At 42.2% G+C, this 11,486-nt stretch overlaps 5 protein-coding genes across 5 annotated transcripts in view; 1 reads left to right on the forward strand and 4 right to left on the reverse strand.

Annotated features, from left to right (window-relative positions):
- Positions 1 to 246: 246 nt before the first annotated feature.
- Positions 247 to 3,475, reverse strand: BBOV_III001220 (variant erythrocyte surface antigen-1 alpha subunit; the record flags this gene model as incomplete). Its single annotated transcript, XM_001611207.1, has 3 exons — positions 247 to 824; positions 888 to 3,330; positions 3,452 to 3,475. 3 exons carry the CDS (start codon positions 3,473 to 3,475, stop codon positions 247 to 249), a joined length of 3,045 nt encoding a protein of 1,014 aa, XP_001611257.1.
- A 1,950-nt stretch (positions 3,476 to 5,425) lies between these two features.
- On the forward strand, positions 5,426 to 7,068 carry BBOV_III001230 (putative integral membrane protein). Its single transcript, XM_001611208.2, has one exon. It carries the CDS (start codon positions 5,457 to 5,459, stop codon positions 6,981 to 6,983), a length of 1,527 nt encoding a protein of 508 aa, XP_001611258.1. The 5' UTR covers positions 5,426 to 5,456; the 3' UTR covers positions 6,984 to 7,068.
- A 1,226-nt stretch (positions 7,069 to 8,294) lies between these two features.
- BBOV_III001240 (BBO225AA 22 kDa antigen-like protein) lies at positions 8,295 to 9,790 on the reverse strand (the record flags this gene model as incomplete). Its single annotated transcript, XM_001611209.2, has 1 exon — positions 8,295 to 9,790. Exon 1 carries the CDS (start codon positions 9,414 to 9,416, stop codon positions 8,295 to 8,297), a length of 1,122 nt encoding a protein of 373 aa, XP_001611259.1. The 5' UTR covers positions 9,417 to 9,790.
- Positions 9,791 to 10,259: 469 nt separating this feature from the next.
- On the reverse strand, positions 10,260 to 10,971 carry BBOV_III001250 (putative 40S ribosomal protein S17). The gene is made up of 2 exons (XM_001611210.1): positions 10,859 to 10,971; positions 10,260 to 10,704 (listed from the first exon to the last, which is right to left on the reverse strand). The coding sequence occupies exons 1-2, from the start codon at positions 10,859 to 10,861 to the stop codon at positions 10,309 to 10,311; spliced, it is 399 nt and encodes a 132-aa protein (XP_001611260.1). The 5' UTR covers positions 10,862 to 10,971; the 3' UTR covers positions 10,260 to 10,308.
- A 279-nt stretch (positions 10,972 to 11,250) lies between these two features.
- Positions 11,251 to 11,486, reverse strand: part of BBOV_III001260 (tRNA (guanine37-N1)-methyltransferase family protein) — a 1,636-nt gene continuing 1,400 nt past the window's right edge. The window contains exon 6 of the mRNA XM_051767597.1: positions 11,251 to 11,486. This exon is cut by the window's right edge and continues 156 nt beyond it. Coding sequence (XP_051623392.1) covers positions 11,401 to 11,486 — 86 coding nt within the window. The 3' untranslated portion in view covers positions 11,251 to 11,400.

Raw genomic sequence — 11,486 nt, forward strand, 5'->3', positions numbered from 1 at the left:
CAGAATACATTTAGAAGGGCCATCCATTGGCATAAAGGCACTACAAAGTGTGGGGGTGGGAATCTTGAAGGGGAATGTAGTGTGGAAGGGAGGTGATGTGGAGAAGGTAGATTATAGGGTTGTGATCTGGACTAGTGGTGTATACGGTAGCAATGTAATAGTATTCAATAATACCACATAATTACCATTATTAGCATCACTTCACTTATCTCCTGAAACATACTGTTTCTCATGTTGTCCATATGACTACCCTAGGCAGTACTCACCTCCTGGAACACCTCCCTGATTCAACCTATCCAGGTCATAGCCCATGGCCGCCATGAATGAGCCGAGACCGGCATCGGTACCATCTATCTTGTGCAAACTACTATTCTTCCACCTATTGTCCTTGCCACCACTCCCCTTTCCTGTTAGGAATCCCAACTGACTGAGTCCACTCCAGATGAGACATACTGATCCTAGGAAAATCCGGGCCAGGAGGTGGACCTTAGTGCATTCACTGGATATGGAGGTCCAAAGGAAGAGATTTGTAGTGGAACTGCCACTATAAGAAGTATTCTTTTTGCAATAGGCCGAGAGGTAGCATTTTCCGGCACCATTGATACCATTTTTACTCTCACCTTTACCACACGTTTCACACTCATGAGTAGCGCAATCAGTACCGCTTTTATTACAACATTGAGTAGCAGTACCACCTCGCTCACATCCTTTACCAATTCCTTTACTATCACCTATTTTCTTCTCCCCCTTAAGACAACAGGTATCCCCTTCTTGCCACCCAACCCACTTCTGCAGTCCCAGTGCCAAGTGGTATATCAGTGTCCCTATGACCTCGGTACTGCCGGGGACAGTAGTGTTAGCATTGTCCGACATAGGGTCTCAGTCACACTCCATGCAACTAAACCCTGGCAGCCTATCCTCGAGGAATGCCTGGAGGGGGGAGGGGAAGCCGTCCATGTACTGTTGGTGGCATTTTTCACAGGTCCTCTGTTCTCCCCGTCGGCCGCACTTGGTGGCGTGATCTTTACATGTAGGGCACTTGGGAGAGCTGCAAAGGGAGAGGAGCTGGTTAATGGCTTTGAGGAATGCCGAGTAATGTGCTTCCAGTTTAACATTACGCAAATTTACTTCATTTCCAACGCCTGTTATTTTCCCTAGATGTTCCAGTGCGCTTTTAGCTTGCTTTATAATATCTTCTCCATCTTGCTCTGCCCACTGTTTAAATGCCTCCAATACCTTATGTAACCCATCGATACCAGCACTCACTGCATTCTTATCCTGATCAATATCAGTACCACTACCACTCCCAGACTTCGTAGCAGCCGCCGTTAGTGCCGTCGTAGCCTTCGTAGCAGCATCCTTTAGTCCATTAACCGAATCTGACTCCTTCTCTAGTTTCTCCACCTTCTCCGTCTCCAATTTCCCTAGTACATCCTTTAGTACCTTGTTGAAATTATTCCCACTTGTCCCATTCTCATACACCCCTGAAAATACTCCATTTAGTGCCGTCTTCACTCCTGTTAGATCCTCCTTTCCCCTATCCAATACCTCCTGGGCATTACCCAATTGTACAACTAATTCACCTATATCCTTCAATACGCTCACTAGAGACTTCATTAGTGTATCATTCTTCCCTGTTCCATTCGTTATCCCCACCAACTCTTTCTTTACCTTCCCCACCCTCCATTTCCTATCATGTTCCATGGGGTTACACCCCAGGCACATCCAGCTAACCACACCTTTACCAAGCACTCCACTACCATACCTACATTCACGCCATTTGCCTCCACAAGTGACCTTCACTGCACACTGCTTCCTAAGGAAATAGAGTTGGTAGAACAGAGCCCTGATGTAGTGTACCACCTGGTTGTAAGCTTGAATATCAACTGCTGGGTAGGTGAATCCACACTCCGTGTTGGCGTATAAGACGTGAATGGCAGGAGTAGTACTGTTAGTACTGTGTAATCCACCCTGGATACTTATGAGGACCAGTGGGCAGTACTGAGTCACTGCTTGGAAGTGAGCAAACAGGTTGAATTCATCAACTGTAATGGGAGCTGAACGGCCTTGTTGGAGAAAGGCAAGTGTTGGTGTCTCTTTGTCAGTGCCTTCGGGTTTCTTGAGTACTTCTTGTAGCCTTTCCTTGGCATGCTCCAGTAACTGCTTATATGCCTGACTATAGGGCAACGCACTTAGCCAGTATAGGATCTCCCGAATGGTCTTAGGATTATTAGTGGTAGTACTGTGAGTAGTCTTCTTCTGCAATCCAGTAAAGTATGCACATGATAGAATATAGAGCTTGAAAATGGCACCGTTTTTGTGCTGGTTAGTATCACTGATTTGGCCAGTAGTACGAGAGGCATTGCCATTCGTAAAGACAGTAGCAGCATCGGTGTTGAATGAATCCCTATGTGCAGTATGTACAAAACCGGCGTAATTCATAAGGTACGGTTGTTTTGCTGTAGTACCGTCACTCTGGCCGGGATTAACACCCGTAGGGTGGGTAAACCCTAGAAACAGTTGTCCCATAAATCCATCCCATATAACCTGATCTAGTCTATTCTGTGGTCCACTATTATTAAGCATATCTCTAGGGAACCCTAAGGCCTGTAGCCATTGGGATAGGGTACCGTCATCTAGACTACTGCCGTCCAGGATGTGATTGTTCCAGTATGGGCTACCCTTGGCGTACTTTCCTGTCCAATGCATAGAGGTAACTTCACTCCAAATGAGACATACTGACCCTAGAAGAATTTGGTCACATTGGTGTCGACGTTGGGAAGAGGTCAATCCGTCCCCAATCTTAGTGGCACCAATTTCATCGCTATCAGTCAGATGTTTCCATGTAGGTGGCTCCTTCAATGCTTCAATCTCAGTCCAGAGGTATGCATGAGTCAGTTTCATTGTGTACGTCGATCCATATCGCATAATGTAGTTACCATTATCACATCTACACTCATTCTTACACCCACTACAACTTGTACAACAACACTTGCAGCATTTGCCCGCTAAAGCGCATTTACACTCCTCAGCAGGACCACTACTACAGTCACTAGCACAGCTACACCTATGCGTATTACCAGTAGTATCCATACACTTAGTACACCCCCTGCCCAGTTGTGCCCAATCTGTACCCGGGATCACTACATATTTCATACAGCCACAGTCCTGACACTTGTTGTCCGGCTGTACTTCCTCTAGATACTTGCACTCATTGCCACCGTGTGGACCGGAATTGACATCACTACCCTTATTGCCATTGCACTTGCCACCATTAGTACACTGCTCTATCTTACTCCACCCAACTAGTGCACTGAGTACCTGTGCCAGCTGGTCTATGTAGGTCCGTACTACAGGGGTACCACTATGGCAGTACCCCGAATATCCACCACTTCTTGACTAAGTGAGTTTCTAAACATCAATGAAACTTTTATTAACAATGCTACTATACTTTTATGGAACATTTGGTAATCATCTACTAAAAGTATTGCTATACTCTCATCTACAGTGACACTACATGCATTATTACTACCAGACCCATTAGTGTATATGTTAGACTGTATTCAATTATTTAGTCATGTATAGTGCAAACGGTACTACCATCACTATCAATGACACAGCTACAAATGGTGCCATCGAGTAACCAACGTGACAATATCGTACATTATCGCATCTCTATAAATGAATCATAATGACTGCACAATGTAACTCCGTGGCAACATTGCTCATAGGTTAACATGTCATTGTACCGTTATTTATGGTGTGATACAACTTAGATATATATATATTCCGTTGTGAATGTAGCTTGCAATGTGTCCATAATGGACAGTAATATATCGTAAGTGCCTATGATGCTGTACTGGTATATGTAGTAACAGTATGTCATGGTTAACAGGATAGTATAGCGCATGGTGAAGTAACCTTTTGTCTATCATACCATAGATAGTGCTATCTATCATGAATGCTACGTTCCTGGTGGTTATGATTACCGGAAAAGCCACTGTCCAGTGGTATTCTATAGAGCACCTGTTATGTGAAGTGCTAATTACAGCTGCTACAGCAGTGACAACATATGTAACATATTATATTATGGGCGTATCTATGATATGTAACAAACTGAATCTTATCTTGTGGCCTACAGAGCTGTTTTGTTGAGTGATTTTACTAGCTACAGACAACGTCTGGTGATGGTGTTTATATGGATATTGTATAAAAAGGGTTCATGCCGTGTAAAAGAACAAATGGTCTTGCTCTTAATAATCCGATGCATTATACGTACATATACTCATGGAATGTTGGCTTAATGGAGCCACAAACCAGGCTGCTGATGGAGATCCTCTCGTTGTTACAGACGTGTAAAAAGCGGGTATGCCAATTGGAGTACCACAACTGACATATGAGCAGTATGTAAATCCAATAAGTTTATATCGCCAAATTGAGTTCCTTTAAATTGGCGTTAAAATTACAAGTGTACATACTACAGACAGCACATAACAATATGTTCTAGTAGTTTCATCCGTATAAGGCAGAACAAAGGGTATCATGGCGATTAGATATTAGAACAATGATTATTCACCATTCATAGCCCATTTAATACCAGACGGACCGGCGGTTAATCAGAGTGTGAATCACACCCGTTGGTATTTTAAATGCTTCCTCTGACAGGTTAGACATCCACACGAGCGATTCGCGGGTATAATAGCTATACAATGATTAACAATACAACATTGGCAAAATGCCCAGCCTAGAGATTCACGACAAGACGTGGCCAATCAGAAGGCAGGCTAGAAAACCGAAATATATGACATCAAATGAACAATAGGATCCAGACATAAAGGATTATGAACAATACTGGCAGAGTTGACATATTAAAGATTATAACTGTCAACATGTACAGAGCGGACGTAGTTTAAATGCAACCGATGCCATTAAGTAAGAAATAAACGGAGACAGTAACGAAGTGTCAAACAGTTCTTAAAGCATCCACAATATGTACATGATCAAAACAAAACACAATTATAGACATCATCCGAGTGAATATGTGTAACTAGCATTTCGAACAGTGAATTGCCTTCTTCAAGGTACTCAGTAAAAAATTCATTACCTAGGGCTGAAGCTAGTTGAAGGCCATGTAGTTGGCTACTAACAATCAACATAGAACCAAAAGTAGCGTGACAACGGTTGCAAGATGGAAATCCAATGCTACGAACAATTGTCACCCGCCAGTGTACCTTAATATGTTGTAAATCCTCTCGAATTAGGCAATATATATGAGGACGCTAATAATAAACACTACAGAGTTCAGCAATGAGTGTTATGGCAGGTAACTGAGAACCTATATTCACCACCAAATGGGAATCGCATGCCCCAATTTTCCGCACGTCTTGGGATAGACACACCTGCGAAAAAAGGTCAGAAGGCACAATGCACATGGAATCCTTCTGTTAAAATATTCCATGGAAATGACGACTGAAACACCGGTTCCGTTGAGCACTCTGGGCAAAGCAACCACCGTGTCAGCTTGTGAACAGGATGGATTCTATTTGTGTCCTAGCACTGCTATCTTCTTCGGTCTGATTATCTTGTGCCTTGGTAGTTGTGCAGCTTTGTTAATAAATGATGTAGTATGGACATCTACACAAGTTAAATATAAAAGTTATTTCCAAAATGGAGACCTAGACCCATCGTTCAACGTGATCTCACTTGGCATTCTTTTGTGTTATATACTAATCCATGTTTTTGGATACAAATGTGGATTGATTAGCGCCTCTTTGAGTCAGTGCCAAAAAGGGTTTATTGCTTGTGCCGGGATTGTAGTTTTCTGCAGCTTCCTCAACGTTTTCGTCGTAGGCTGGACTGAAGGTGTTGACATCCCATTCAGAGGTTTTACCGTCTTTTGCTTCACATCAATACAAGCCTTGGCTATGATTGGTTTCATTATCGCAAGCTTCAAGCTCCACTGCTTCGGAGGGTGCTACACCAGGAGCAAAGTAGTGTTTTACATTGTAGGAATTCTCAACATACTATACGGTGCCCTATATATCCTCGAATGCCTGGTATTTTATGATAGTAAGAAAAATTTCATATTCCCAAATAAAAATAACATTTTAAGATGGACCCATTATAAAAACGTCGCACCAGTTGCCTACGTATTGCAGGTAGCACTTTGTCTCTGTGCTTACCAGGTGTCCATTTGTCACATAAGATTTACTCCTGTTGACGTTGCATTCCTCTGTATAGGTGGTTTGATGGTTGGTACGCTAGTAGCAGTCACTTTTTCGGCTTATGGCAAAGAGGTTCACGAATACGTTGTCTACCCGCTGATGGCACTCCACGTTATCATATCCGTTGGTTTGCTGATTCTTACGCATCAAAATAGGCCCCTTGTCCAATTCGAAGGTGGTGAGCTGCTAGGCGGCTCATCATGGGATGTCCTATATGTGGTGATAACAGTGGAATCCCTTGTCTGCATTGCAGGTAGTGTATCCACCATTTTTGCGAAATATGAAAACAAACCGCCGACACCACCACCATCACCACCTTCATCATCAATCGAACGCGTTGGAGCCTCAAAACAACTACTCGGGCTCCATATTTATGTAACCTTTCAACTTTTGGTATTGACAAAGCTAAAGAAGCCTTTCAACAAATATTACACCGCCGACTACTTGTCCGCTATAATACTGGCATTGATCTTAGTGATCCTACTAGTTGGAACAGCTGTGGGATGTGGCTGGGCCAAACTAGGATCACTTGTACTTAAAAACCCGGGTTCACCTGAGGTACCGTACCTAACATATAAGGATCCGAACCTAGAAGATTACGTTCCTTTAGCTGTATACTTATTAGTAGTAATAGCAGCATTTCTAACATTTGGCTACAAATGCAACATTTTAGAAGTTTGGGGCGATTGGATAAGTGACAAGGCTGGAACGTACTACAAGGAAAATCCTAAGTTGAAGAGAACCACGGATAAGCCGTGAACATGGTTGATTAATGCCTTTTGAAGAGTGCCTTTTACCAAACCATAACTTCATGGCACAACCCGGTAAATAGCCAACCAATGAGACAGATTCATGCAAACTGTGTTTGTTAAATATTCCATGGTTGGAAAGAAAACGTCTCAGCGACATAATGGTCTATTTTACGTTTTACATAATCCCGTGTAGTTGCACTTTAATGTTCCATTTCCCAGTGGTATGTTCTTTCTTCGACCATAGGTACAACTATATGGAAGCGTTCATCAGTCAGTCAATGAAATCCAACAAAGCTGTTGGCCGTAGATACACGTTAGTTGGTATATAATAATGATTGTCTATGATCACCCATACAGTAGAATGTTTCCTAGAAGCTTGGTATATGGTGTTGTAACATATTATTTCCTGGCTGAATAATAACGCTAGATTGGCACCGTGTCTTCATATATTCGGTAGATTCCATGATTTATACGCAAACATAGGTATGCAATTTATAGAAGGACCGTTAGTCACGATCCCTTGTTGATTGCACTGCGAGTGGGTTATGAACAGTGTTGAATGGCCAGTGAAATCGGATGGGTTTAGAGGCTGAATGCAGATCCTCTGGATATCATGTTAGGCGTTTTTCCATCGCTGGTAATGTACAATATGATCTATGCACGTTAACATCGTATCTCCCCGAAGGTATATTCCAAAGGGTTAGACATGGTGAATCGCCGACGTTGTGTCGTTCCACTTTGGACCGACAGAACACATGCTGCACCACTACTTTATATATTACCGTTACATACGAGCACAGCAAACTTACGATTACTGGAAGAGGTGTCAACGGTTGTGAATCAGTAATGCATGTCACTTGTACGGAAAATGTGAACAGATATTTTATACAATCCATATTAGGTTGATGGTCCAAACCTTCAAAGACACCAAAGTATGCCAAAACCAAATCTACGTTATGAAATAGGATGCTACATGGTATGCAATCCGTGTCCCCCGCTGCAAAATTTGTTCCATTCGTATAACACGAGGATATTGAAGAACCATACGCATTCACCTTAATTTGTAGCATGATAACTCCTGATTTACCGCAGTGGTCCTATTGCATCCAATAGCATTTGTGCATTACCGTGGTCGACACTATTTCATTATGATAGTTGCTACAATCATGGCCCTGCGCTCGGATACAATATGCAGTGGATACTAAAATTACACGTGCCCTAACAATTCCATATGGAAATACAATCAGATTCCCAGTGCGTCTGTGATCTTTATAGGCTTCATTTGAACCTTCCTAGTCACCTCGATTGCGCTACAATATCATTCCGGATCACTTTGTGGCCTAGTTGACGTTCTCTTCTTAGACAACCTTTTATGATGTTTCACTTCGGTACCGTCGAAACAGTGCTTACTATAATGGTCACGTATCTTATGCTTCAATTCGTCATGAATTCTATCGAATGATCCACACCGCTTAACTTCGTCAGAAAGTTCCTTGGGGAGGTTGGCCACCAGGTCGTCAAAATGTTGAATGTCCAGATACTTATTTACTTCCTTACGAAGCTTTGTTGGAATGGCATCGATTGACCCATATGAATAGATTTTTCTAGCAAGCACTTTGGGCAAACATGATAGCTGATTCAAGAAACGCTCCTTTCTCATATAATTTTGTAATCGGTTAACCAAATCACGTGGTATATCTTCATATTTCGCAAAATTACTAGCCTCTGAGGCAAGGTTTTCAGGTAGTTCATCAAGCAACATTCCAAATTCATGTTTGGTCAACGGTTGCTTAAGTCTGGATACCACGTTTCCCGGTAGATCTCCACATTTACGGCATAGGAAAACCATGGATGCAATAGACTCAGGGAATTTATATATAAGGTCATCATTCCTGTGCTTCACCATACATTTAATCAATTCGCTCCGCATTTTTTGTGGCACTTTCGCGATGTCATCATATTTAACCAGTTCTTTTGCGATATCGTAGGGTATATCACCAAATCTCAATCCCATATGCTTCTGCCTTATGAGCATCTTCATTCGGTTTCCATCCTCCTTACTTATAGTGGTGAAATCAATAGCAGCAATATCCTTTTCATATGTTTCACCATTTAGTGTATCGAGTTTTTTGCGATAAACTGTAACGGGTTTGGGCTTGTGTCGGCGGTGGTTTGGTGACCTAAGGGGCATTGGTGCATTATCGTCGCTTTGGAAATCACTAGACTGCACATCGTCGTGTCTCACTGGGAAGACAAGAGGCTGGTGCTGCTCCAATCCAGTGGTTGGTCCATTACCAGTATCCTGGAGTATAGCAGTACCAGGTGAAGTACAGCATATGACATTACCAGCTGCTGAGTAAGTTACTACAGCAAGTCCGGCAACCCATTTAGTAACCTTCCTGAACCCGTTAACGCGTCGGCAGTTATGATTTAACTCCATATTTGCAACCTCCAGAAAATACAACGATTAGCTAACGTTGAAATCCAAGAGCTACACGAACTGCATTATAACATCTACAATATAATACTACATTTACAGGAACACACGGGGAATCCCAGATGGTCTGAGACTAAGAAGGCTTCACCGATGTCGGTGGAATCTTCATTTACCAAAGCAACAAATGGGCAATTATCAATACACGCCTTGCGTTGGTGTTTTTAACATCATGTAAATCCAACCTTATATTCAAGAGCAGGTTGGGTTACCATGCTGTGATCAAGGATTGATTGGTGCGGCAAGTATATCTACATTCAACACGACATAACCTCATAGAAGTTATCCATAGCACTAAATGTATGAACATGAAGTATAAGATACTACAAAAGTATGTAGTACACATGTGAGTATGGCTTTGCGAACACTACCTTCCATTATGACGCGCGACATGGATCTCCATGCGACAAATTCACTAAACATATAATTTCCGTTGATCTAACTAACTAGTATGCATTATAACTAGACTAGGGCGACTTAAACGTATGATACAGCACAGTATAATCGAATTATAAGCAACACAGTTCATTACCTCTGATCATGTGGAACCGCTTGTAAAATAGCGTTATCCTTACATAACTTGCTAGTGCAGTAGACAACGTTGATATTGGGACCCTTTATTGCTTAATGTAAACTGCTATGTACCGTTTGACTATAAGCAACTATATGGACACCAATAGCTTTGTGAGTCTGGATAATGATAACTTAACTTCGTTTAGCGATTGGGCAGTACTACTTTACCACCATCACAGCTCATAGAACAACCCATATGTACACCTGTATATTTTTATAGCATTAAATGTCCGATGTCAGCTTTAGAGGCGGGCGACCGTGACCTTCAGAAACGCTGGTGAACGCCCTCAGTATGCACGTTGGCAGTGATAACCTTTACGTTAGGTATGTTCAACTTGAGGAACGTCAACATGTCAGCGGTGTCCTGGTCAACCTGGATGAGAGGCACATCAACCTCGGAACGTTCGGGAACAAAGTCCATGCGGCGCTCACGCTCTTCCTCCTGAAGCTTCAATGAAATGCCACGCACAGGACCTTTTTGGATGCGGCGCATCAGATGTGTGATGAAGCCAGCAACCTTATTGCGCATACGCTTTGATGGGATTTGTGCTACCTCTTCAGCAACCTTCTTGTTGAAGTGGAAGTCCAAACTCAGCTTGGCATAATACTTCTCTACGATCTGGCGCGCAGCACGCTTGACGGTCTTAGTACGAACGCGACCCTGCGATATGATATAGTGATCAACACAAAGGGCAAAAGATACAAACGACACATTTCCCATGAACCAGAAGCGGGTTGCTCTATATATTTACGCTCATCAACACATAAATTATACACAAAACCGGTAATAGCTATAAATAGAATCCAAAACATACCATGTTGATACCAGTTGGCCCGATGACAGCGGCGATATACACAATATGTTGCACAACCTAGGGTAAAAACACTTTCCAGTGACTGCAAAACAATAATACCAAATGTTGTGGCTAACAGAACGCGATTGTAGGCCACTAAATGGCCAATTTCTTGCGACACGACACTGTGGGGACGGCCTAGCCAGTTATGATACTAGGTCTTAAAGTGGCATATTATATTCAGATTCATGAGCAATGTGGATGCCAGGTGGCACAGAATGTCTATTAAAGATCAATAGCATTCTTAGTCGTCATTGGACACGCATTAAGCGATATTTATAGGTCAATGAAAATATGGCTCTCCCGGTGTTTATTTATACTGATTTTTACGTGTTTAAGACTACACATTTGGTATTGTAGTGTTTATATGTTATCGCACTAAATATGTGTACCATTTTTTATTTACGGACAACTCTGTCGCACTGTATACATCTAGTATGTAATATATATCGTTCTTTTATGTAACTATGCTGGTGTAGGTGGTTGAATTCCATGTTTTGTACTCAATGGTCAGCGCTTAGCAACGTAGTAGGTATCTTGAATTCAATGCAGTACATATGCTTCTTTGGGGAAACATCTCTAACCGTTA

This window comes from Babesia bovis, chromosome 3 (genome assembly GCF_000165395.2).
Source record: "Babesia bovis T2Bo chromosome 3, whole genome shotgun sequence".
In the NCBI taxonomy this organism is placed as follows: Eukaryota; Apicomplexa; class Aconoidasida; order Piroplasmida; family Babesiidae; genus Babesia; species Babesia bovis.